This window comes from Bombina bombina, chromosome 2 (assembly GCF_027579735.1).
Source record: "Bombina bombina isolate aBomBom1 chromosome 2, aBomBom1.pri, whole genome shotgun sequence".
In the NCBI taxonomy this organism is placed as follows: domain Eukaryota; kingdom Metazoa; phylum Chordata; class Amphibia; order Anura; family Bombinatoridae; genus Bombina; species Bombina bombina.
The window spans coordinates 399,293,843-399,320,595 of NC_069500.1; the positions used below are offsets into that span (position 1 = coordinate 399,293,843).

At 41.9% G+C, this 26,753-nt stretch overlaps 1 protein-coding gene across 1 annotated transcript in view; it reads left to right on the forward strand.

Annotated features, from left to right (window-relative positions):
- The window catches only part of LOC128648916 (E1A-binding protein p400), a 684,550-nt gene that overhangs the window by 489,204 nt on the left and 168,593 nt on the right, over nucleotides 1-26,753 (forward strand). Inside the window, exons 31-34 of the mRNA XM_053701874.1 lie at nucleotides 119-262; nucleotides 359-508; nucleotides 11,532-11,612; nucleotides 11,786-11,914. Coding sequence (XP_053557849.1) covers nucleotides 119-262; nucleotides 359-508; nucleotides 11,532-11,612; nucleotides 11,786-11,914 — 504 coding nt within the window. The remainder of the gene's footprint in view (nucleotides 1-118; nucleotides 263-358; nucleotides 509-11,531; nucleotides 11,613-11,785; nucleotides 11,915-26,753) is intronic.

The window sequence follows — 26,753 nt, forward strand, 5'->3', positions numbered from 1 at the left end:
TTACTCTGTCTAGCTCCACTTGTAATCTAGCCCATAATGTGATGAGGAAGTGTGCAATTAATAGTCAATATATCAGAATCCATACATTTTTTATTTATGTATTTATTTTATTTTTTAGCAAACAATTCATGAGCTGTTTGAGCTTTACACTCCCCTTGAAGATTCAGGATTTGGTGTGAAAGCAGAAGAATTTGTAATGTTGTATCAAGAACCATCTCCAGCAGAAACGATTGCTACAAAGTTTGCCAGGCCATTTATAGAGGTAATAAACCAGCAAATAATCACACAGGTTACAATTTATGTCATTGAATATCATGTTTTGATATATTTTGATACATTACATCATATATCTTTGAAGGCTCTAAAGAGCATTGGACATCAGGCAGAATTGGATGAAAAAGCTCCAGAGGCTGGAGAAGAACAAGACAAAACTGCTGAGGCCTCAGATGACCCTTACCACATTGATGAAACTTCTGAATTAGATGAACTAGCTGCAGTAGTGGAACAGGTATGTTCTTATTTATTCTTCCTTACCCCAATAGCCTACCTTTGCCCTCATGCATGAGTTTGACAAAAAAAACAACCTAATAGCCCCTCCTAATACTAGATCCCTTTAAAAAATACATTAAAAACTCTCAATCTCTGTAAGTATAGTAATATTTTGATTTACAAGACATACAGCTAGATTACGAGTTTGGCGCTATGAGTGAAAAAGCAGCATTATGGCCCATAACGCTTCATTTTCCCTAACGCTGGTATTATGAGTCCTGTCACGCATCGTCAGTACCGCACTTTTAAAAAAAAGTCCTTTTCTCCTGTTAAGTGTAGTCAGTCCACGGGTCATCCATTACTTATGGGATTATATCTCCTCCCTAACAGGAAGTGCAAGAGGATCACCCAAGCAGAGCTGCTATATAGCTCCTCCCCTCTACGTCATACCCAGTCATTCTCTTGCACCTAACTAATAGATAGGACGTGTGAGAGGACTGTGGTTGTTAAACTTAGTTTTTATTTCTTCAATCAAAAGTTTGTTATTTTAAACAGCACCGGAGTGTGTTGTTTCTTCTCAGGCAGCATTAGAAGAAGAATCTACCTGAGTTTGTGTATGATCTTAGCGGTCGTAACTAAGATCCACTTGCTGTTCTCGGCCATTCTGAGGAGTGAGGTAACTTCAGAACAGGGGATAGCAGGCAGGGTTCACCTGCAAGGAGGTATGTTGCAGTATATTATTTTCTAAGGAATGGAATTGACTGAGAAAATACTGCTAATACCGATGTAATGTAAGTGCAGCCTTAAATGCAGTAGTAGCGACTGGTATCAGGCTGATATGTATGTATGTTTACACTGAGGTATTTCTGGGGAATGGAACTTCACTAAGAAAATACTGTATATATTTAAGTAATATTTGAGCCTCCACTGCAGTGAAAGCGACTAGCAGCAGGCTTATTAATAACATTTCATAATTTTATTTTTAAAACGTTTACTGGCATGTTAATCATTTTTTTCTGAGGTACTTGGTGATAAAACTTTATGGGCATGATTTTTACCACATGGCTGTCGTTTTTTTTCTGAATAAAATCAGTTTACTGAGCTTCCCCACTGTTGTAATATGAGTGGGAGGGGCCTATTTTAGCGCTTTATTGCGTAGTAAAAATTCAGTCACAGTCTTCCTATTTCTTCCTCCATGATCCAGGACGTCTCTACAGAGCCCAGGGGTCTCCAAAACTAGTTTTGAGGGAGGTAATCACTCACAGCAGACCTGTGAGAGTGTGTTTTGACTGTGATAAAAACGTTTATATTAAATTGTTATCCGTTTTTGGGTACTAAGGGGTTAATCATCCATTTGCTGGTGGGTGCAATCCTTTGCTAACTTAATGCATTTACTGTGAAAATTTGGTTGCTATAACTAATTTGGTTCATTGTTATTTCAACTGTGACAGTTTTTTTGTGCTTCTTAAAGGCACAGTAACGTTTTTTATATTGCTTGTAAATTTATTTGAAAAGTATTTTCCAAGCTTGCTAGTCTCATTGCTAGTCTGTTTAAACATGTCTGACACAGATGAATCTCTTTGTTCAATATGTTTAAAGGCCAATGTGGAGCCCAATAGAAATTTGTGTACTAATTGCATTGATGCTACTTTAAATAAAAGCCAATCTGTACATGTAAAGAAAATTTCACCAGACAACGAGGGGGAAGTTATGCCGACTAACTCTCCTCACGTGTCAGTACCTTCGCCTCCCGCTCAGGAGGTGCGTGATATTGTGGCGCCAAGTACATCAGGGCGGCCCATACAAATCACTTTGCAAGACATGGCTAATGTTATGACTGAAGTACTATCTAAATTGCCAGAATTTAGGGGTAAACGCGATCACTCTGGGGTAAGAACAGAGTGTGCTGATAATAATAGAGCCTTGTCTGATACTGCGTCACAATTTGCAGAACATGAGGACGGAGAGCTTCATTCTGTGGGTGACGGATCTGATCCAAGTAAACTGGACTCAGACATTTCAAATTTTAAATTTAAGCTTGAGAACCTCCGTGTATTACTAGGGGAGGTATTAGCGGCTCTGAATGATTGTAACACGGTTGCAATTCCAGAGAAAATATGTAGGCTGGATAAATATTTTGCGGTACCGGCGTGTACTGACGTTTTTCCTATACCTAAAAGGCTTACAGAAATTGTTAACAAGGAGTGGGATAGACCCAGTGTGCCTTTTTCACCCCCTCCTATATTTAGAAAAATGTTTCCAATAGACGCCACCACACGGGACTTATGGCAGACGGTCCCTAAGGTGGAGGGAGCAGTTTCTACTCTGGCTAAGCGCACAACTATCCCGGTGGAGGATAGCTGTGCTTTTTCAGATCCAATGGATAAAAAGTTAGAGGGTTACCTTAAGAAAATGTTTGTTCAGCAAGGTTTTATATTACAACCCCTTGCATGCATTGCGCCTGTCACGGCTGCGGCGGCATTCTGGTTTGAGTCTCTGGAAGAGACCCTTAGCACAGCTCCATTGGATGAGATTATAGACAAGCTTAAAGTCCTTAAGCTAGCTAATTCATTTATTTCTGATGCCGTAGTACACTTAACTAAGCTTACGGCTAAGAACTCCGGATTCGCCATTCAAACGCGTAGAGCGCTGTGGCTTAAATCCTGGTCAGCCGATGTGACTTCTAAATCTAAATTGCTTAACATCCCTTTCAAAGGGCAGACATTATTCGGGCCCGGTTTGAAAGAAATTATCGCTGACATTACTGGAGGTAAGGGCCATGCCCTGCCTCAAGACAGGGCCAAACCAAGGGCTAAACAGTCTAATTTTCGTGCCTTTCGTAACTTCAAGGCAGGAGCAGCATCAACTTCCTCCGCTCCAAGACAGGAAGGAACTGTTGCTCGCTACAGACAGGGCTGGAAACCTAACCAGTCCTGGAACAAGGGCAAGCAGGCCAGAAAACCTGCTGCTGCCCCTAAGACAGCATGAAGTGAGGGCCCCCGATCCGGAATCGGATCTAGTGGGGGGCAGACTTTCTCTCTTCGCCCAGGCTTGGGCAAGAGATGTCCAGGATCCCTGGGCGTTAGAGATCATATCTCAGGGATATCTTCTGGACTTCAAAGCTTCTCCTCCAAAAGGGAGATTTCATCTTTCAAGGTTGTCAGCAAACCAGATAAAGAAAGAGGCGTTTCTACGCTGTGTACAAGACCTTTTACTAATGGGAGTGATCCACCCAGTTCCGCGGTCGGAACACGGACAAGGGTTTTACTCAAATCTGTTTGTGGTTCCCAAAAAAGAGGGAACCTTCAGACCAATCTTGGACTTAAAGATCCTAAACAAATTCCTAAGAGTTCCATCGTTCAAAATGGACCATCTTACCTATGATCCAAAAGGGTCAGTACATGACCACAGTGGATTTAAAGGATGCCTACCTTCACGTACCGATTCACAAGGATCATTACCGGTATCTAAGGTTTGCCTTCCTAAACAGGCATTACCAGTTTTTAGCTCTTCCCATCGGGTTAGCTACAGCTCCAAGAATCTTTACAAAGGTTCTGGGCTCTCTTCTGGCGGTACTAAGACCGCGAGGAATAGCGGTAGCTCCGTACCTAGACGACATTCTGATACAAGCGTCAAGTTTCCAAACTGCCAAGTCTCATACAGAGTTAGTTCTGGCATTTCTAAGGTCGCATGGGTGGAAGGTGAACGTAGAAAAGAGTTCTCTATTGCCACTCACAAGAGTTCCCTTCTTGGGGACTCTTATAGATTCTGTAGAAATGAAAATTTACCTGACAGAGGACAGGTTATCAAAACTTCTAAATGCTTGCCGTGTCCTTCATTCCATTCAACACCCGTCAGTGGCTCAATGCATGGAGGTAATCGGCTTAATGGTAGCGGCAATGGACATAGTACCTTTTGCACGCCTGCATCTCAGACCGCTGCAATTGTGCATGCTAAGTCAGTGGAATGGGGATTACTCAGATTTGTCCCCTATGCTAAATCTGGATCAAGAGACCAGAGATTCTCTTCTATGGTGGCTTTCTCGGCCACATCTGTCCAGGGGGATGCCCTTCAGCAGGCCAGATTGGACGATTGTAACAACAGACGCCAGCCTGCTAGGTTGGGGCGCTGTCTGGAATTCCCTGAAGGCTCAGGGATCATGGAGTCAGGAGGAGAGACTCCTTCCAATAAACATTCAGTTTTCAATGCCCTTCTGGCTTGGCCTCAGTTAGCAACTCTGAGGTTCATCAGGTTTCAGTCGGAAAACATCACGACTGTGGCTTACATCAACCATCAGGGAGGGACAAGGAGTTCCCTAGCGATGATGGAAGTCTCAAAGATAATTCGCTGGGCAGAGTCTCACTCTTGCCACCTGTCAGCGATCCACATCCCAGGCGTGGAGAACTGGGAGGCGGATTTCCTAAGTCGCCAGACTTTTCATCCGGGGGAGTGGGAACTTCATCCGGAGGTGTTTGCCCAACTGCTTCAGCATTGGGGCAAACCAGATCTGGATCTCATGGCGTCTCGCCAGAACGCCAAGCTTCCTTGTTACGGATCCAGGTCCAGGGACCCGGGAGCGGTACTGATAGATGCTCTGATAGCACCTTGGGTTTTCAACATGGCTTATGTGTTTCCACCCTTCCCGATGCTTCCTCGATTGATTGCCAGGATCAAACAGGAGAGAGCGTCGATGATTCTAATAGCACCTGTGTGGCCACGCAGGACCTGGTATGCAGATCTAGTGGACATGTCGTCCTGTCCACCATGGTCTCTGCCTCTGAGACAGGACCTTCTGATTCAGGGTCCTTTCAAACATCCAAATCTAATTTCTCTGAGGCTGACTGCATGGAGATTGAACGCTTGATTCTATCAAAGCGGGGATTCTCGGAGTCAGTGATTGATACCTTAATACAGGCTAGGAAACCTGTTACCAGGAAAATTTACCATAAAATATGGCGTAAATACTTATATTGGTGCGAATCCAAGAGTTACTCATGGAGTAAGGTTAGGATTCCTAGGATATTGTCTTTTCTACAAGAAGGTTTAGAAAAGGGTTTATCTGCTAGTTCGTTAAAGGGACAGATCTCAGCTCTGTCTATCCTTTTACACAAACGTCTGTCAGAAGTTCCAGACGTTCAGGCTTTTTGTCAGGCTTTGGCTAGGATTAAGCCTGTGTTTAAGACTGTTGCTCCGCCGTGGAGCTTAAACTTAGTTCTTAACGTTCTGCAAGGTGTTCTGTTTGAACCCCTTCATTCCATTGATATCAAGCTGTTATCTTGGAAAGTTCTATTTTTAATGGCTATTTCCTCGGCTCGAAGAGTCTCTGAGTTATCGGCCTTACATTGTGATTCTCCTTATCTGATTTTTCATTCAGACAAGGTAGTTCTGCGTACTAAACCTGGGTTCCTACCTAAGGTAGTCACTAACAGGAATATCAATCAAGAGATTGTTGTTCCATCATTGTGCCCTAACCCTTCTTCAAAGAAGGAACGACTTCTGCACAATCTGGACGTCGTCCGTGCCCTGAAATTTTATTTGCAGGCAACTAAGGATTTTCGTCAAACTTCTTCCCTGTTTGTCGTTTATTCTGGACAGAGGAGAGGTCAAAAAGCTTCGGCTACCTCTCTCTCTTTTTGGCTTCGTAGCATAATACGTTTAGCATATGAGACTGCTGGACAGCAGCCTCCTGAAAGGATTACAGCTCATTCTACTAGAGCTGTGGCTTCCACTTGGGCCTTTAAGAATGAGGCCTCTGTTGAACAGATTTGCAAGGCTGCAACTTGGTCTTCACTTCATACTTTTTCAAAATTTTACAAATTTGACACTTTTGCTTCTTCGGAGGCTGTTTTTGGGAGAAAGGTTCTACAGGCAGTGGTTCCTTCCGTGTAAAGATCCTGCCTTTCTCTCCCGTCATCCGTGTACTTTTAGCTTTGGTATTGGTATCCCATAAGTAATGGATGACCCGTGGACTGACTACACTTAACAGGAGAAAACATAATTTATGCTTACCTGATAAATTCCTTTCTCCTGTAGTGTAGTCAGTCCACGGCCCGCCCTGTTGTTTACGGCAGGTCTAAAAAAATTTAACTTAAACTCCAGTCACCACTGCACCCTATAGTTTCTCCTTTCTCGTTTGGTTTCGGTCGAATGACTGGGTATGACATAGAGGGGAGGAGCTATATAGCAGCTCTGCTTGGGTGATCCTCTTGCACTTCCTGTTAGGGAGGAGATATAATCCCATAAGTAATGGATGACCCGTGGACTGACTACACTACAGGAGAAAGGAATTTATCAGGTAAGCATAAATTATGTTTTTCAATGGGTCTCCCAAAGCACCGGTATTACGAGCTTGTCTGGGAGGCCAAAAAGTGAGCGGTACACTCTATAACCACTCTAAAAATTACAAAAAGTATCTAATTACCAAAAATAATAAAATAACTAAATTACAAAAAAACAAACACTAAATTATGAAAATAAGAAACAAATTATCAAAAATAAAAAAGAATTACACCTAATTTAATAGTCCTATCAAAATAAAAAATACCCCCCCCCCCCAAATAAAAAACCCTAGCCTACAATACCTACCAATGGCCCTTAAAATGGCCTTTTGTGGGGGATTCCCCCAAAGATAACAGCTCTTTTACATGTAAAAAAAATACAAACACCCCACCAACAGTAAAACCCACCACCCCCACAATCAACCTCCCCAAATAAAATAACTATCTAAAAAAACCTAAGCTCCACATTGCCCTGAAAAGGGCATTTGTATGGGCATTGCCCTTAAAAGGGCATTTAGCTCTTTTACATGCCGAGACCCTAAACTAAAAATAAAACACACCCCAAAAAAACTTAAAAAAACCTAACACTAACCCCCGACCATCCACTTACAGTTCTTGAAGTCCTGTTTGAAGGATCCATCGAGCCGGCGAAGTCATCATCTATGCGGTAAGAAGTTTTCATCCAGGGCAGCCTTTTCTATCTTCATCCAGCCGTCGAAGTCCTCATCCAGGCGGCAAGAAGTCTTCATCCAGACGGCATCTTCTATCTTCATCCATCCGGCGCGGAGCTGGTCCATACTGAAGACATCTGGCGCGGAGCATCCTCTTCATACGGTCTCCGCCTTACACTGGAACTTCAATGCAAGTGACGTCATCCAAGATGGCGTCTCTTGCATTCCTATTGGCTGAAAGATTTCAATCAGCCAATAGGATTTTAGTAGCTCTAATCCTATTGGCTGATTGAAATCTTTCAGCCAATAGGAATGCAAGGGATGCTATCTTGGATGACGTCACTTGCATTGAAGTTCCAGTGTACGGCGGAGACCGTATGAAGAGGATGCTGCGCGCCAGATGTCTTCAGGATGGACCCGCTCCGCGCCAGCTGGATGAAGATAGAGGATGCCATCTGGATGAAGACTTCTTGCCACCTGGATGAGGACTTTGCCAGCTGGATGAAGATAGAAAAGGCCGCCTGGATAAAGACTTCTTGCCGCATGGATGATGACTTCGCCAGCTGGATGAATCCTTCAAGCGGGACTTCAAGAACTGTAAGTGGATCGTTGGTGGTTAGTGTTAGGTTTTTTAAGGGATTTTTGGGTGGGTTTTATTTTAAGTTTAGGGTCTGAGCATGTAAAAGAGCTAAATGCCCTTTTAAGGGCAATGCCCATAAAAATACCCTTTTAAGGGCAATGCCCATACAAATGCCCTTTTCAGGGCAATGGGGAGCTTAGTTTTTTTTTAGATAGTTATTTTATTTGGGGGGGTGTTTGTATTGTTTTACAGTCAAAAGAGCTGTTATCTTTGAGGCAATGCCCCACAAAAAGGCCCTTTTAAGGGCCATTGGTAGTTTATTGTAGACTAGGGGTTTTTTTTATTTTGGGGGGGCTTTTTTATTTTGATAGGGCTATTAGATTAGGTGTAATTATTTTTTATTTTTGGTAATTTGTTTCTTATTTTTTGTAATTTAGTGTTTGTGTTTTATGTAATTTAGTTATTTTTATTTTTAGTAATTTTAGTGTTTATTTTTTTTGTAATGTTAGGTTTTAGTGTAAGGCAGGTTAGGTTTTATTTCACAGGTAAGTTTGTATTTATTTTAACTAGGTAGTTAGTAAATAGTTAATAACTATTTACTAACTAGTCTACCTAGTTAAAATATATACAAACTTAACTGTGAAATAAAAATAAAACCTAAGCTAGCTACAATATAACTATTAGTTATATTGTAGCTAGCTTAGGTTTTATTTCACAGGTAAGTAAGTATGTATTTAGTTTTAAATAGTTATTATTTAGTTAATAATTGTAACTTTAGTTTAGCTGTATTTTAATTATGTTAAAATTAGGGGGTGTTAGGCTTAGGGTTATGTTAGGGTTACTTTAGGGTTATGTTTAGGGGTTCATTGATTTATTTAGTGGTAGTGATGTGGGAAGCCAGAGGTTTAGGGGTTAATAACTTTAGTATAGTGGCGGTGACATCGGGAGCGGCAGATTAGAATTAATATTTTATGTAGGTGGCGGCGATGTTGGGGGAGGGCGATTAGGAGTTAATAACTGTATGTAGGTGGCGGCGATGTTGGGGGCGGCAGATTAGGGGTTAATAACTGTATGTGGGTGGTGGCGATGTCGGGGGCAGCAGATTAGGGGTGTTTAGACTTGGGGTTTATGTTAGGGTGTTAGGTTTAAACATTAGTTTTTTTTCCCCATAGACATCAATGGGGCTGCGTTACAGAGCTTTTCATTCCGCGATCGCAGTTGTTAGTCTTTTTTTTTGCTGGCTCTCCCCATTGATGTCTATGGGGAAATCGTGCAAGAGCACATCAAAGCAATGCGGTATGGAGCTCAACGCAACCATTTCGCCCGCACAAGCCTGCTTTTTTAGAACTCATAATACCAGCGTTATAGGGAGGTGAAATGATGCCGCTTTTGTAGCAGTCGTTAAAATCCCTATAGTGCTCAAAACACGTAATCTAGCTGATAGTTAACAATGACTTGGTTATAGACCAAGGGCTAGGTTACGAGTGGAGCAGTACTTTGCTCTCCCACTCATGCATTAACTTCGCTAGACGGAGGCTTTATGTGAGTATTACAAGTTCAAAGTAAAACATTTTTGCACAAACGCTAACCTGACACATGCAAAAACCTGAAGTTCGAATAGCGTGACCACGTTAACTTATTCCCCCATAGACTTCAATGGAGCAGAAAAGTTAAAGAAATACCCTTACTCGCACGCAAACCCAATCGTGTTTTCTCAAGTGCACTAACCCATCATGAAATATATTTATAAATACTTTTAACATATTTCCTTATGTGAAGAACATTCAAATGGGAAATATTTACATTAAATACATAGTTAAACACTTTGTTAAATATGAATATTGGGTAATTGTGGTTTTAGATATTTTCAATTACTTGACTGCAAAGGCTCCAATACACACACACACATATATATATATATATATATATATATATATATATATTATATATATATATATATATATATATATATACACAGGTAGCCCTCATTTTACGCCGGGGTTAGGTTCCAGGATGAATGCTTATAAATTTAAACCGTTGTAAATTGAAACCCAGTTTATAATGTAAGTCAATGGGAAGTGATGGAGTTAGGTTCCAGGCCCCTCTCAAAATTGTCATAAGTAACACCTAATACATTATTTTTAAAGCTTTGAAATGAAGACTTTAAATGCTAAACAGCATTATAAACCTAATAATATAGATTGTATCATCATCAAACCAAGTTTAATGAACAAAAACATTTGCTAAATAACAAAATCGTTTTTTTTACTTGCATTTTTCTGCAATCAGTTCTCTGCATTGTTAGCATGTTAGATAATATTGAGTCTGCACCTATTCTATGCATTTCAATCTGCAGTGATTAATAAGCAGTTAGGCACCCTGACCTCAAGCAGCTGGACAGGAAGATAATAGGGAAGTGCCTGCTAAATTTTGCTCGATAGATCTGGTCTGTTAAGGCTGTTAAGTTGCATAACTTTGCTGCAAAACAAGCGGACAGCTCCACCTACTGGCTATTTTAATTAGTGCATTGCTTTCCAAAGCTTTTCAATAGCAGTCACATGACTGAAAAAAAAGGTTGTTATTCTGAAACGGCGCAAATTGAAATGGCGTAAACCGAGGGCTACCTGTATGTATATATATATATATATATATATATATATTTGTTTATATGTGTATATATGTCTATAAATTGCATACAAAGAGAGAAGCGCTCTACCAGGAACGAACAACAGCTCAGTGGCTTGTTCTATGGCGATTTACCACCCGGAAGCAGCCTCTTTTAGACCAGTGTGCTTTTCACAGAAGAAAACTTTCCTGAAGTATATCAGTCTGATCCCGCCAAGTAAGGTCAGTCCAGCCCCGAAATACCAGGCAATTCTCCTCTGAACAAGGAACATGACAACCCCAGACGATCGTCTATAAATACATATATACACATATAAATACACAATTACACATGTATACACACAAACACACACACATATATATATATATATATATATATATATATATATATATATATATACACACACACACACATACATATACATATTTAGACATGTATATGTATGTATCTCTATGTTAAAGCCCTTTTCTTGCCTTTTTTTCCCCAACACCTGAGACCTGATATCTTTGAGCCCTTATAACTTTTTATTGCAATATTTTTTTTATGATTTCTTTCGATAGTGTTATTATGAGAGTAAATGTACTATTACATAGAATTTTGATGTGTTCTGTGCAACTTTTATTTTAGTTGAACATAACAGTTAACCAGCGCTCTGAAGTCGTGCTATCCTGACGCGTTAAATTCAATTGCACTCAAGCAAACACAGTTACTTTCAAACTTGAATACGCACGTAAAGAGCCGCGATAGCTAACTCCTAGTTAGTGCGCCACTCATAATCTAGCCCCAATTAAGGCTATGTGTTTCATATCAATTAACTGCTCCACCATGGTCAGATCTGCTTTTATAATGTCAAAAATGTACTAAAACTTTTTTTTTATTATTATTAGCTTACCCCCATTGAGAAATATGCTTTGAATTACCTGGACAGTTTTTATACTTCTTGTGCTGAAGGAAAGACTGAGAATGAGGTAAGGATTTTTATCTCAGAATAGAAGATGCCAACTATTTAATCATTTTGAATCAAAAAAGGAAATCATTTTTACTTTAGAACATTAATGTGTTGACTGAAATGCACAGAATACTGAAAATAAGGAACTGTGCCCTCCCGGATTTTTTCACAATGTATTGTGATCCCTTGTAGTTGAAATCAACAAAGAAGAAATGGGAGATCCAGCAGATGAAAGAGAGAAATCATTGGGAAGAGAAAATGGAATGGGTGGAAGAGGAAGAAGATCTTTTGACATACACAAGAGAAGATGCTTATAACAAGGTAGCTGATTTGTAGCCATGCGTTTATAAAATTATGTAATTTTTTAAAAAAAAATCCAATTTTGTTATGTTTCACAAGCTAGTTTAGTTAAGGTGCAGTTTAAAAACTAATTTGCTATATTAAGTAATAATACAGGAGATAATACTAATTAATTGTTTCTATCATCACACTAAAGATAAGTATTATACACTGCATATCAAAATCCATGCTGAGTTACTTCTGTAGACGTTTGTGTATGCACCAAAATTCTATAGCAAATAAACTTTCAAAGGCTCCTCTGGGGTTGATTTATCAAGCTGCGGCAGACAGGGGCACACATACATGCCTCTGTCTGCCGCAGCTTGCCTCTGGCGGGCTGAATTCTGCTGCCGGAATTCAGCATTGCACAAGAACGCAATTTCTTTCCTATGGCATGGAGAGTCCACAATGTCATTCCATTTACTAGTGGGATATTCAACTCCTGGCCAGCAAGAGTAGGCAAAGAGCACCCCAGCAAAGCTTTTAAGTGTCACTTCCCTTACCCATAACCCCCAGTCATTTAGCTGAAGAGAAATAGAAAAAAAAGATAACACAAGGGTATAGAGGTACCTGAGGTTTACATTAAAAAAACATGACAATTAAATTAAAATAAGGGCGGGGTCGTGGACTCTCCATTTCCGGAAAGAAATACATTTATCAGGTAAGCATACATTTTGTTTTCTTTCTTATGGCATGGAGAGTCCACGACTTCATTCCAATTACTAGTGGGAACCAATACCCAAGCTAGAGGACACAGAATGAAAAGGAAGGGAGAACAAGCCCAGCAAAGCTGTTAAGTGTAACTTCCCTTACCCATAATCCCCAGTCATTCTCTTTGCCTTTGTCAATGGAAGATATGCTTAGATGGTGTCTGAAGATATTTAATCCTTTTATGGGTACTTTTCCCTCCAAGCAAGGATTTGGGGCTATGCGGTGTCCACATCAATCTTTTTAATAAGAGTAGTGGTGGCTATTAGCAGTTAGAAAATGGCAAGGTTGTCTTTGCTTTATTTCTAACATTATTGCTACCCCTTTATACAAAGCCAGGGTTGGTTACTCTGTTCTTTCTTTTTCTGAAGGTCCCTGATAGAGAGTGGAGTGTCTATCACACCTAAGAAGCTGTTCTTGCCCTGCAGCTGGATCCACAGGTAAGTGCTCTTGCCTTTTAGGTTTGAAGGAAAACACTTCAAGGGTTAATACTCGGTGGATTTTATTTGAGACATGATAATCCCTTTATTCAGGGATTTATTCTTGGGCAACTATGCAGGCACTTAATTTATAAGAGGAATTATGGGGTTAATTTATAACCTTATTTTATGAGACTGGCTTGAGAGAAAAAGGCTCTATGTAATTTTATTCATTTTTATTTTATAATGAATGTTTAGACGACTGACCTGGAGATGATTTAATGTTTAGTGCACTTTGTGAGACCTTTTCCTTTTTTAACTTTATTAAGAGGTTCGTTAACAATGCGGTTGGGTGTATATTAGACCGGCAGTTTAGAATTTGCTGCACAGAGACTCGCACGCTTTACTTGTGGCGCATTTGTTTTTTCTGCCTCATATGGTCACATGACCGATCTCCGCACTTCCAAATTCGGCTTTTCTGATCGGAGAGTGGAGTACTTGTCTAAAGTGATTCTAAAACGGAGCTACCGCATGCTGCTTCTCTGAGTCTAGAGTTAATAGCCTACAGTGGATTCCTCCGGTCATCAGTGGGGAAAGCCCTCAGCAGGAGCTGAGGTTATAGCGGTGCTACTTTAACAGAGCCTTTTTTTTTTTGCATTTCAAATTTAAAGTTACAGAACATAATTTCTGTAAAGTGCTGGTCAACCTTACCCAAATGTCTGTTGGTGAGGATACTTCAGTAGCTTCTGAAGGTGAGTTTGAACATCTCCATTTGCTTCTGAAGGAGGTTCTAGCTACTTTGGATGAATCTGAACCTTCGGTTGCTGTCAACCCTAAAAGGGCTACTAAACTTAATAGAGTTTATGATTCTCCCTCTTCTGTGAACATTTCTCCTGTTCCAGACAAGATATTTGAAATTATAGCTCAGGAATGGGATAAGTCAGGGGTTCCTTTTTCCCCTTCCCCTGTTTTTAAAAAGATGTTTCCTGTTGCTGACTCCATTTGTGACTGTGCACTGTGCCTAAAGTAGAAGGAGCTATCTCTGCTCTACCTAAAAGAACCACCATTCCTATAGAGGATAGTTGTTCTTTTAAGGATCCCATGGATAAGAAGCTAGAGGCTTACTTAAAAAAGATGTACATCCATCAAGGTTTACAGTGGAAACCTGGGCAAGTATTGATAGGGTTGAGGGAGCAGCATCTAATTGGTGTGATGCCTTGTCTGATCTGAAGAGACTATGATAGAGGAGATCCAAGATAGGTTCAAAGCTCTTAAACTGGCCAATACCTTTATTTGCAATGCCAACATGCAGGTAATTAGACTGGATGCTAAGATGTCTAGCTTTACTGTTCTAGCTTGCAGAGCATTGTGGTTTAAATCTTGGTCGGCTGATGTATCTTCAAAGGCCAAGCTTTTGCCTTTACCCTATAAGGGCAAAACTCTATTTGGGCCTGGTCTGGTGGAAATTATTTCTGAAATTACGGGTGGAAAGGGATCTTTCCTACCTCAGGACAAGAAAAATAGACCTACGGGTCGACAAATTTCTAACTTTCGCTCCTTTCGCGACTTTAAAGGACAGAAGTTTTCCTCTTCTGCCAAGCCAGACCAATCCAGGAACTCTTGTAAGTCCAATCAACCTTGGAATAAGGAGATGCAAAACAAGAAACCTTCCACTGATTCTAAATCAACATGAAGGGTCCGCCCGATCCAATTTTGGATCAAGTGGGGGGCAGGCTTGGATACGAGATGTCCCAGATCCGTGGGCTGTGGACATAGTATCCCAGGGTTACAAAATAGGATTCAAGTCTTGCCCTCCAAGGGGCCGATTTCTCCTGTCGAGACTATCCTTAAACCAAGTAAAGAGGGAGGCCTTCTTAAACTGCGTAAAGGACCTATCCTCCCTGGGAGTAATTTTTCCAGTTCCTGTGAAAGAACAGGGACTAGGATTCTATTCAAATCTCTTTGTGGTTCCCAAAAAGGAGGGAACTTTCCGTTCCATCCTAGACCTAAAGTGCCTCAACAAATTCCTCAGGGTTCCGTCCTTCAAGATGGAATCTATTCGTTCCATTCTTCCATTGGTTCAGGAATGTCAGTTCATGACGACCATAGACCTGAAGGACCCGTATTTACACTTTCCCATTCACAGGGATCATCACCAGTTTCTAAGGTTTGCCTTTCTGTACAAGCATTTCCAGTTTGTTGCACTTCCGTTTGGTCTTGCCACGGCGACCAGAATATTCACAAATATTCTGGGGGCTCTACTGGCAGTGATCAAATCTAGACGAAATCTTGTTTCAGGCGTCATCTTTTCTACTAGCAAAATCTCATACAGAGATGTTGTTGTCTTTTTTACGTTTGCACGGGTGGAAAGTGAATCTGGAAAGAGTTCTCTAGTTCCAACTACAAGGGTGTGTTTCCTAGGGACAATCATAGATTCCTTGTCAATGAAGATTTTTCTGACGGACGTCAGAAAATCCAAACTTCTTGCTTCTTGCATTTCTCTCCAGTCTGCTGTTCATCCATCAGTGGCTCAATGCAGGGAGTTGATTGGTCTGATGGTTGCTTCCATGGACATCATTCCTTTTGCTCGGTTTCCTCTGCGACCTCTGCAGCTTTGCATGCTCAGTCAATGGAACAGAGACCATTTAGATTTATCACAGAGGATAAATCTGGATCCCCTAACAAAAGACTCTCTCTTGTGGTGGATTTCATAGGACCATCTGTCTCGGGGCACTTGCTTCCTGAGCCCTTCCTGGGTGATTGTGACTACGGACACCAGCCTGTTAAGCTGGGGAGCTATTTGGGGTTCTCTTAAAGCTCAGTGCCTGTGGTCTCAGGAAGAGTCTTCTCTTTCCATAAACATATTGGAGTTGAGAGCAATCTTCAATGCCTTGACAGCTTGTCCTCAATTATCTTTAGGCCGGTTTATCAGATTCCAGTCGGACAACATCACCTCAGTGGCTTACATCAACCACCGGCGAGGAACTCGGAGTTCCTTGGCCATGAAGGAGGTGACTCACATTCTGCAGTGGACGGAAGCTCACGATTGTCTCCTATCTGACATCCACATTCCAGGAGTGGACAATTGGGAGGCAGATTTTTTGAGCAGACAGACTTTTCATCCCGGGGAGTGGGCTCTCCATCCAGAAGTGTTCTCAAGGATAATCCTCAGGTGGGGGATTCTGGAGTTGGATCTGATGGCGTCTTGTCAAAACGCCAAGCTTCCAAAGTATGGATCAAGGTCAAGAGATCCTCAGGCCGCTCTGATAGATGCTCTGATGGTTCCTTGGGATTTCGGTCTAGCATACCTGTTTCCTCCGTTTGCTCTCCTTCCACGAGTCATTGCTTGTATCAAGCAGGAGAGAGTTTCTGTGATTCTATTAGCTCCTGTCTGGCCTCGCAGGATCTGAAGCGGTCCTTGATACTATGCTTCAGGCTCATAAACCTGTTACTCGCAGGATTTACCATAAGGTATGGTCGTAAATACCTTTTTTGGTGCAAATCTAAGGGTTTCTCCTGGAGCCGGGTGAGGATTCCCAGAATTTTATCTTTTCTTCAGGATGGCCTGGAGAAAGGTTTGTCAGACAGTACTCTAAAGGGTCAGATTTCTGCACTGTCTATTCTTTTGCACAAGAGTCTGGCAGATTTACCAGATGTTCAAGATTTTGTTCAGGTCCTTGTCAGAATCAGGCCTGTGTTTCAACCTGTTGCTCCTCCTTGGAGCCTTAACCTAGTTCTTAAGGTTTTGCAGCAGGCTCCGTTTGAGCCGATGCATGTTGTTGATATAAAATTGTTATCGTAGATGGTTTTGTTTCTCCTTGCTATTTCTTCCGTTCGTAGAGTTTCTGAGCGTTCAGCTCTGCAATGTAATTCTGCGTACCTTATTTTTCATGCAGATAATGCGATCCTTCATACTAAATTGGGGTTTCTCCCTAAGGTGGTGTCGGATCGAAACATTAATTTAGAAAATAATTGTTCCTTACTTTTTGTCCTAATCCTTCTCATACGGAACGTCTTTTGTATAACCTGGATGTGCGTGCTCTAAAATTTTACCTACAAGCTACTAAAGATTTTCAGAAATCTTCTGCCCTGTTTGTAGTTTTCTCTGGAAAGCGTAAGGGTCAGAAGGCCACTTTTACTACTCTTTCCCTCTAGTTAAGAAGTATGATTCGTTTTGCTTATGAGACAACAGGTCAGCAGCCTCCTGAGAGAATTACGGCTCATTCCACTAGGGCTCATCCTCATCTTGGGCTTTCAAAAATGAAGCTTCTGTGGAACAGATTTGCAAGGTGGCAACATGGTCCTCTTTGCATACTTTTTCAAAATGCTACAAATTTGATACTTTTGCCTCGGCTGAGGCCTCTTTTGAGGGAAAGGTTCCTCAAGAGCCTTCGATTTAGGTCCTACTGCCTTGTTCTCTCTCCCTTTTCATTCAGTGCCCTCTAGCTTGGGTATTGGTTCCCACTAGTAATTGGAATGACGTTGTGGACTCTCCATGCCATAGGAAAGAAAACTGAATTTATGCTTACCTGATAAATTTCTTTCTTTCCAGGCATGGAGAGTCCACGACCCCAGCCTCTTTTAATTATAATTCGCCAATTTTCCATCAAAATTGGAGGAGAGTCCCATGCTTCATTCATTACTTGTGGGAATTAAGAACCTGGCCACCAGGAAAAGGCAAAGACACCCCAGTCAAAGGCTTAAATACCTCCCCCACTCCCCTCATCCCCCAGTCATTCTTTGCTTTTCGTCACAGATGGTTGGCAGAGAGGTGTCAGAAGATTCAGAGTAGTCTCTTATGGAGAGTAGTACTCTTCGCAATGGGACTGGAGTTTTATGTAGTCCTGTCAGCCTCTCAGTGAGAGCATGGGTGAAAGTTAGATTCTGGAGATGCAGGGAGTGTCGTCTCTGCAAAACCATCCAGACTCAGATTAGCAGTTCCATAAGCAATCAGCGTTGACGAATTTCGCTGCCTGCTTTCTGCTCTCAAGTCCATGTTAAGAGCGATGCTACTAACCTGTCACACTTGAAAGGCCATGTTCCTGTTCCATGGCATAGATTCTAGCAAGATTGTTTCATTTTTTTTTTATAAATGTATGATAACGCTAGAAGACAGGGTCACAGTGTGACTCCTTTTATCTGTATAGAATCAAGGGTTAATATCGCCTGAGGGGGATTATTGAACAGGGGGGAATAATCTTATATGTTTATTTGATTTTATGCTGCTTTTATGTGTGAGATGTTATGGGCTCATAGGCTGTTATGGAATATACAGGTTTCACTTTCACTTTGAGAGCCATGCAGCTTACAAGCTTGGCGCGCTTTTTCTCATAGCAGGGACGGCCCTGCATTGTGCACCATATTATTTTTTTTACCTCTTTCCTGACGGGATGTCCATCAGAGAGGATTTCTAACTATCTGTACTGTCTGGGTCATGGAAGGTGGTGAGTGCCACAGCCATGGGGATATAAAGGTGCAGTTTTTTTAATAAAATAATGTTTTATTTCTATAGTTCTCCGGTTATTGCACTAGCGATGGGGGATTCTGTTACTTAGAGGGCACGCCCTCTATTCCTAAAGAGTAATTCCTGTTTATAATGTGAGGAGGCCTTAGTACCGCCCCCTCAATTATGTTCCATATGCCTTGATAATGTGATAATATCAAACATGTTTAATACCACTGAGCCGTCCACCTCTGAGGAGTTGTCATCCAGTGAGGTGTGTAACCTACATGCTTATCTCTCTACACATGACGTTACCGCCCAGCTCAGACGACGGTGTCTGCGGCCTTTAATGCTTTACCTCGCCCTGCTAAGCACAAGCGAAAGGTTACATATTGCACTCCTTCCCAGAGTATATCAAATAATTCAGACTTCAGAGTATTAATGCGTCAATTTGTGTGGAAGAAAATACGATGTTAAGCTTTAACATATATAATCATTCTTAAAGCGTGAGTTTGTATAAGAAAGAATGTAATGTTATGCTTCAACACATCAGAAAAGAGGGGGGTGTGATGGCACTCCTATGGGTATGACAAGGGGGGCTATATTAATATATTGGCATTGGCCTTAATAACAATAATAATGACGCCCTTAGGTGCTGTGTACTGGTTAACTATAACTAGAAATGCAACTAAAGAAAGTTGCAAAAAAGTGTACACATATTAGCACTCATACCTTGTATAATTAGATTATATATGTTGCTGTGGTTAGTTTGTACGCAAGAAAAAAACACACATTAAAACATAAACTTTAATAAGATTATTAAAAATTGGGCTGGGTAAGACCTACTTATTCTGTTCTCCAGGATGAACTGGAGAAGGGCTTTCTGCAAGTCCCCTGTGGGGACAGATTTCGGCCCTGTCTGGTTACTGCACAAGAGGTTCGCTGAGCTTCCTGATGTGCAGTCACTTGTTAAGGCTCTGCTAGGATCAGACCTGTGTTTAAATCTAGTGCTCCTCCTTGGAGTTTAAATCTTGTTCTTTAGGTTTTGCATGGGCTCTTTTGGAGCCTATGCATGAAATAGACATTAAATTATTGTCTTGGAAGGTTCCTTTTCTACGGGCTATTGCTTCTGTGCGCAGAGTATCTGTGATTACTGCCTTGCAATGCGTCCCTCCTTATCTGGCTTTCCATGCTGATAAGGCTGTTCTACGAACCAAGTTAGTATTTTTTCCTAAGGTTGTGTCAATTCGCAACATCAATCAAGAGATTGTGGTTCCTTTCAACGTAATTCTGGATGTGGTTTGTGCCTTGAAGTCCTATCTTCAGACCTGAAGGGGGGTCAGAGGGCCTCTTCGACTTCCTTATCTTTTTGGCTGAGGAGTGTCCTCCGTTTCGCATTAAGACAGCGGGACATAAGTCTCCTCTGAGGATCATGGCTCATTTAACTAGAGCTGTGGCCTCTTCTTTGTAAGGCGGCTACTTGGTCCTCTTTACATACTTTTGCAACATTTTACAAATTTGATGTTTTTGTTTCGGTGGAAGCAGCCTTTGGGAGAAAGGTTCTGCAGGCTGTGGTGCCCTCAGTATAGGATCTGCCTCCTTTTACATTCCCATTTTCTTTTTAATGACACGATGAGTCCACGGGGGAAGATAAGACTCAGTGGGAAGTGATATGTTTGTTACATTTAGAGGCTAAGCTGCTGTCTAGCAAGCGGTAGCCCAATTTGCCCCCAGGCTATAGTTCAGTTTGCTCCCGGTGCCTTATTTGTTTTAACAATCATAATGGTGACCGGGAGATTGAATGTTGTAACGCCCACAATGGGCGGAGCGACGTGTGGCGCCAATTTGGGCTGCACACTTTTCTTCTTCACTTCCGAGTTCGGAAACGGAAGGAGGAGTTTCTGTTTAACACTGGACTTAGTGTTACCCATATAAGTGGGGCCGGACAGCGTTACAGTTACGTTCCGGACCTTTTATGCCTAAAATGCAGACAGTTCGTTTTCTAAAGGCTTCGTTTTAAAACATAAAGTTTTTGGGCAGATGGGTACCTCAGCAGGTTATGCTGAGGTGTTGACAGGTTGTGCAGTAACTGCGTACTAAGTTAACTTCCTTCTACACATAAAAATAAAAAATTATGTTTTAAAATTTAAAGAAACAGTAAAGTTATTTTATGTGATAATTTTTCTCTAAAAATGTATACTGTAGACAGGATGGACCAAGAGACCCTACTGGTGTCTCTTGTTTTAAGCTTTGATGTCTATATGGTACTTCCAATCCTTTATGTTCCTCATCTATTGAGAGAAAATTATTTTATAAAAATAGATTTATTTTTTTTCTGAAACTACTCCTTCTAAGGCAAATGCTGTTTAGGAGTCTATTGACAATGGTCAAGTTATGCCACAAATTACTCCCATAGTTTCAAAAAAAACTTTTAAAGCCCACATGCAGTGCCCTGCACTATCTCTCACACTCTACTTGGAGTTTCCTTACATTTCATGCATTGTCTGTTTTTCCCACGCTGTAGGGAAAAGTGCAAGAGGATATATTTTCAATCAGTTAGTGTGATTGATTTAGTAGTAGCTATTACAAAGGTTTTTTCCCTGTAACCTGAAAGAGGAAGATACTTTGGTAGTTTTTGATGGGGAATTCTTAGACTTAGATGGGGTAATTCCCTTATTTGATTCTGAGGTTGTTTTCTTTCAGTTTTATCTTGAATGCCTCCATTTGTTACTTGAAGAGATTTTTGGCTACCCTGGGCGACTCTGACACTACCGGCATAGTCTATCCTAGAGAGTTCAGTAATTTATACTAATATTGTGACTCGCCCTTCATGGTGGATGTATTTCCTGTACCAGATAGGGCTATACAGATATTTGCTCAGGAATCGAAGAAACTGATTATTACCTTTTTCTCCTTTCCTATATTAAATAGGATGCTTTATATAGCAGACTCTATAATGGAGTCTTTGCAGTAGGGAGATACATTGGACCTTATGCAGGAGAAGAACCCTATGGATAGAAGTTTGAGGGTTTACATGGACAACCTGCGGTTGGTATGGCTACTGTTTCCAGTGCAGCGGCATACTGGTTTGATGTATTGTCTGTTTCTATTGGACAGACACCCTCCCCTTCGAAGGGATAGTATAAAGGCCTTTAAGTGAGTAATCTCCTTTAACACAGAGGAGTGTTATGCTGGGCACTATGATTCAGGCTTTGCCATACTGGCCCGCATTTATGGTTAAAATCTTGGTCTGTGGATGTTTCATCTACAGAGTAAGACAAATAAGCGAGAGGACGTCAGTGATAATTTCAGTTCTTCCGAGTTTTCTGGGGAAATGCTTTCCCTCCTATTCCCAAGCAGGAGAAGTCTAAGCCTTCTGTTACCTCCAGCCAGGCTTAGAATAGGGGAAAATAGTCCAAGAACAGCATGAGGGGCATGCACCCGATCCGTAAGGGGGCAGGTTTTTCCTTCTTTGATCAAGGTTGAGTTTGTGATTTCATGATCACTTGGAAACTTTGTGTCCCTGGGATACGAACAGGGTCTGGAATTTTATTCCAATCGGGTTCTCAAAACAAGAGGGAACCTTTTCGGTCTATTTTAGATCTCAAGAGTCTAAACAATCTCCTCAGAGTACCGTCCTTCAAGATGGAAACTATTCGTTTCATTCTCACTTTGGTCCAGGAGGGTCAATTTAATGACAACGGAGGATTTAAGGACGCGTCCTTGCATGTTCCCATTCACAGGGATCATCACAAGTTTCTAAGGTTTGCCTTTCTAGAAAGCACTTCCAATTCGTGGCTTGCCACAGCTCCCGAAATTTTCACAAGGGTTCTGGGATTGCTGTTGGCGATGCTTCGGTCACGGGCCATTGCAGTGGCACCCTATCTAGACAACATCCTAGTCCAGGGGCCATCCTTACAAAAAGCAAGATCCCACACAGACATGGTGTTATCCTTCCTGAGATCTCACGGATGGAAGGTAAATTTAGGAAAGAGTTCCTTAGTCCCAAGTACAAGGGTTACTCTCTTGGGAACAATAATAGATCCCTATCAATGCAGATTTTTCTGACAGAAGTCAGCAAATCAAAGATTTTGGATACTTGTCTAGCTCTTCAGTCCACTCCTCGGCCATAAGTGGCTCAGTGCATGGAGGTAATCGTGCTGATGGTAGCGGCAATGGACATCATCCCGTTTGCTCAATTCCATTTCAGACCTCTGCAGTTAAGTATGCTCAGGCAATGGAACGGAGATTATGCGGACTTGTCTCCTTGAATACTTCTGGAGCAGGAGACAAGGGATTCTCTTCAATGGTGGTTGTCTCTGGATCATCTTTTCCAGGGAACCTGCTTTCGCAGACCATCTTGGGTGATTGTGACAACATACGCCAGCCTTCTAGGGTGGGGAGCAGTCTGGCGTTCCCTAAAGGCTCAGGGAGTTTGGACTCAGTCAGAGTCTGTTCTTCCTATAAACATCCTGGAGCTGAAAGCGATCTTCAATGCTCTTCTGGCCTGGCCTCAGTTAGTCTCGGTACAGTTTATCAAGTTTCAGTCGGACAACATAACTTCAGTGTCTTACATCAATCATCAGGGAGGAACGAGGAGTTCCTTAGCGATGACAGTGGTAACCAAAATAAAGTAACCAAGATAATTCAGTGGGCGGAGGCCCATTCTTGCTGCCTGTCAGCGATCCACATCCCAGGGGTGGACAACTGGGAGGCGGACTTCCTGAGCAGGCAGACCTTTCATCCGGGGGAGTAGGAACTCCATCCGGAAGTGTTCTCCAGCCTGATTCTCAAGTGGGGTCAGCCGGAATTAGATCTCATGGCATCTCATCAGAATGCCAGGCTCCCGAGATACGGGTTAATGTCCAGGGATACCCAGGTGGAACTGATGGATGCTCTGGCGGTTCCTTGAACCTTCAGTCTAGCATACCTATTTCCTCCGTTTGCGCTTCTTCCTCGGGTCATTGCTCGAATCAAGCAGGAGAGGGCATTGGTGATCCTCATTGCACCTGCTTGGTCTCGCAGGATTTGGTATGCAGATATGGTGGACATGTCATCTCTGCCACCTTGGAGACTTCCGTTGAGGAAGGACCTTCTAATTCAAGGGCCCTTCCTTCTCCCAAATCTAGTTTCTCTGAAGCTGACTGCTTGGAGATTGAACGCTTAATTTTATCCAAGCAGGGTTTTTCTGACTCAGTCATAGAGACCATGTTTCAGGCTTGTAAACCTGTAACTAGAAGGATGTACCATAAGATATGGCGTAAATATCTCTATTGGTGTGAATCCAAGGGCTACTCATGGAGTAGAGTTAGGATTCCTAGAATTTTGTCTTTTCTCCAAGAAGCTTTGGAGAAAGGTTTATCGACAAGTTCCCTAATGGGTCAAATATTGGCCTTATCTATTTTGTTACACAAACGTCTGGCAGATGTTCCAGATGAACAATCATTTTGTCAGACCTTGGTCAGGATCAGGCCTGTGTTCAAACCAGTTACTCCTCCATGGAGTCTGGATTTAGTTCTCAAAGTTCTTCAAGGGGCTCCGTTTGAGCCTATGCATTCCTTAGATATTAAGTTGTTATCATGGAAAGTTTTATTTCTTGTTGCTATTTCTTCTGCTCGTAGAGTGTCAGAGCTTTCGGCATTGCAATATGAGTCCCCTTACCTTATTTTCCATTCAGATAAGGTAGTTTTACGTACTAAATTAGGATTTTTTTCCTAAGGTTGTATCTGATCAGAAAATTAATCATGAGATTGTTGTTCCTTCCTTGTTTCCTTGTGTCCTAACCCTACTTCTCAGAAGGAACGTGCACAATTTGGACGTGGTCCATGCTTTAAAGTTTTACCTGCAGGCGACTAAGGATTTTCGCCAGTCTTCTGCTTTGGTTGTGGTTTTCTCAGGAAAACGTAAGGGACAGAAGGCTACGGCTACTTCTCTTTCTTTCTGGCTGAAGAGTATCATACGTTTTGCATATCAGACTGCTGGACAGCAGCCTCCAAAGAGAGTTACGGCTCATTCCACTAGGGCCGTTGCTTCCTCATGGGCATTCAAGAATGAAGCTTCTGTGGAACAGATTTGCAAGGCTGTAACTTGGTCCTCTCTTCACACTTTTTCAAAGTTCTATAAATTTGACACTTTTGCTTCGACTGAGGCCGCTTTTGGGAGAAAGGCTCTTCAAGCAGTGGTGCCTTCTGTTAAGGTTCCCTGTCTTGTCCCTCCCGTATCATCTGTGTTCTCTAGCTTGGGTATTGAATCCCATTAGTAATTAAGATGATCCGTGGACTCATCGTGTCATTAAAAAGAAAAGAAAATTTATGCTTACCTGATAAATTTATTTCTTTTTTGACACAATGAGTCCTTGGCCCGCCCTGTTTTTGAAAGACAGGTTGTTGGTTATTATAAATTTCAGACACCTCTGCACCTTGGTTTTTCCTTTCTATCCTTAACTTCGGTCGAATGACGAGTGGGAGGGAAGGGAGGAGCTATTTAACAGCTTTGCTGTGGTGCTCTTTGCCGCCTCCTGCTGACCAGGAGGTGAATATCCCATTAGTAATTAAGATGATTCGTGGACTCATCGTGTCAAAAAAGTAATAAATTTATCAGGTAAGCATACATTTTCTTTTTTTCATTCAGGGTTCTCTAGAGCTTGGGTATTTGTTCCCACAAGTAATGAATGAAGCAGTGGACTCTCCTCCCATTAAGATGGAAGACATAAATTATTCTTACTTGATAATTTCATTTCCATCTGTGGGAGGAGAGTTCACTGCTCCCGCCCGTTTGCTCCGGTGGGCGGACATAAATTTAATATCTTCTGGCACCATTTATACCCTGATATTTCTCCTACTGTTCCTTGTTCCCTTGGCAGAATCACTGGGGGATGAGGGGAGTGGGGGAGGTATTTAAGCCTTTGGCTGGGGTGTCTTTGCCTCCTCCTGGTGGCCAGGTTCTTAATTCCCACAAGTAATGAATGAAGCAGTGGACTCTCCTCCCACAGATGGAAATGAAATTATCAGGTAAGCATAATTTATGTTTTTTTGAGTAAACCTCAGGCACTTCTATACCCTTGTGTTTCTTCTCTTTCCATTTTCCTTTTGCCGAATGACTGGGGATTATGGGTGAGGGAAGGTAACCTTAACAGCTTTGCTGGGGTGCTCTTTGCCTCCTCCTGCTGGCCAGGAGTTGACTATCCCACTAGTAATTGGAATGACGTTGTGGACTCTCCATGCCCGGAAAGAAAGAAATTTATCAGGTAAGCATACATTTTGTTTTTGCGCTCTTGTGCAATGCTGCCCCCTGCCTGCGCACAGTCAATCATGCGCGGGCTGGAGCTGTCAATCTTAAAGTATTGAAATTCGCCACCTAAGAGGCTGCGAAAGGTTACGGAAGTAGCAGACTGATGCTTGCTAAATGTGGACTGAAGGTTCTCTTGTGAGAACCTGCAGTCGTAGGGGGTTGAAGGCTGGCGAAAGCCTTTAATAAATCAAACCCTTTGTATTGATCAGATCAGCTTGTCTTTCTAGGCCTTTGTAAAGGATCCATGTCAGGTGTTTTGATGTGTTAGCACCTGGATCTCTAATATTCACTTTCTTTCCTATTGGCATGGAGAGTCCACAAATCCATTCTAATTACTGGGATTTCAACCCCTGGCCAGCAGGAGGAGGCAAAGAACAACCCAGAAGAGCTGTAAAGTGTCACTCCCATTACCCATAATCCCCAGTCATTCATTGCCTTTGTCATCGAAAGGATGTGTGATGATGGTGTCTGAAGATATTTAATCCTTTAGTGGGTACTTTTCCCTGCAAGCAAGGATTGGGGTCAAGCTGTGCCCATGTAAATCTCTTTAGTAAGAGTAATGGTGGCTGTTAGCAGTTAGAAGATGGCGAGGTAGTTTTTGCTTACCTTCTAACAATGTATGCTACTCTTCTATAGAAAATCAGGGTCCCTGTTGGCGGTCGGATGAGGATATCAGACCTGCAGCTGCTGTGACTGCTCTACAGCAGAGGGTAAGTCCTTTTATATATATATTTCTCAGGCCAGGAATATTATGGAAGAGGCTGAGCAGATGTCTGGCTCACTGCCAGGGACAGGTGATTTGCCGCTACCAGTGCCCGTTTTTTCTACAGATAGCCGGCTTTATGGTGTGTGTGAATCTATGTCAGGCGATTTTTTTCTTTCGACTTTTTAGCCCTGTACAGTTCGTTCTTAACAAAGTGCTTGTTATAGTTGGAGCACAGTATTCTTTTGCAGCAGCACC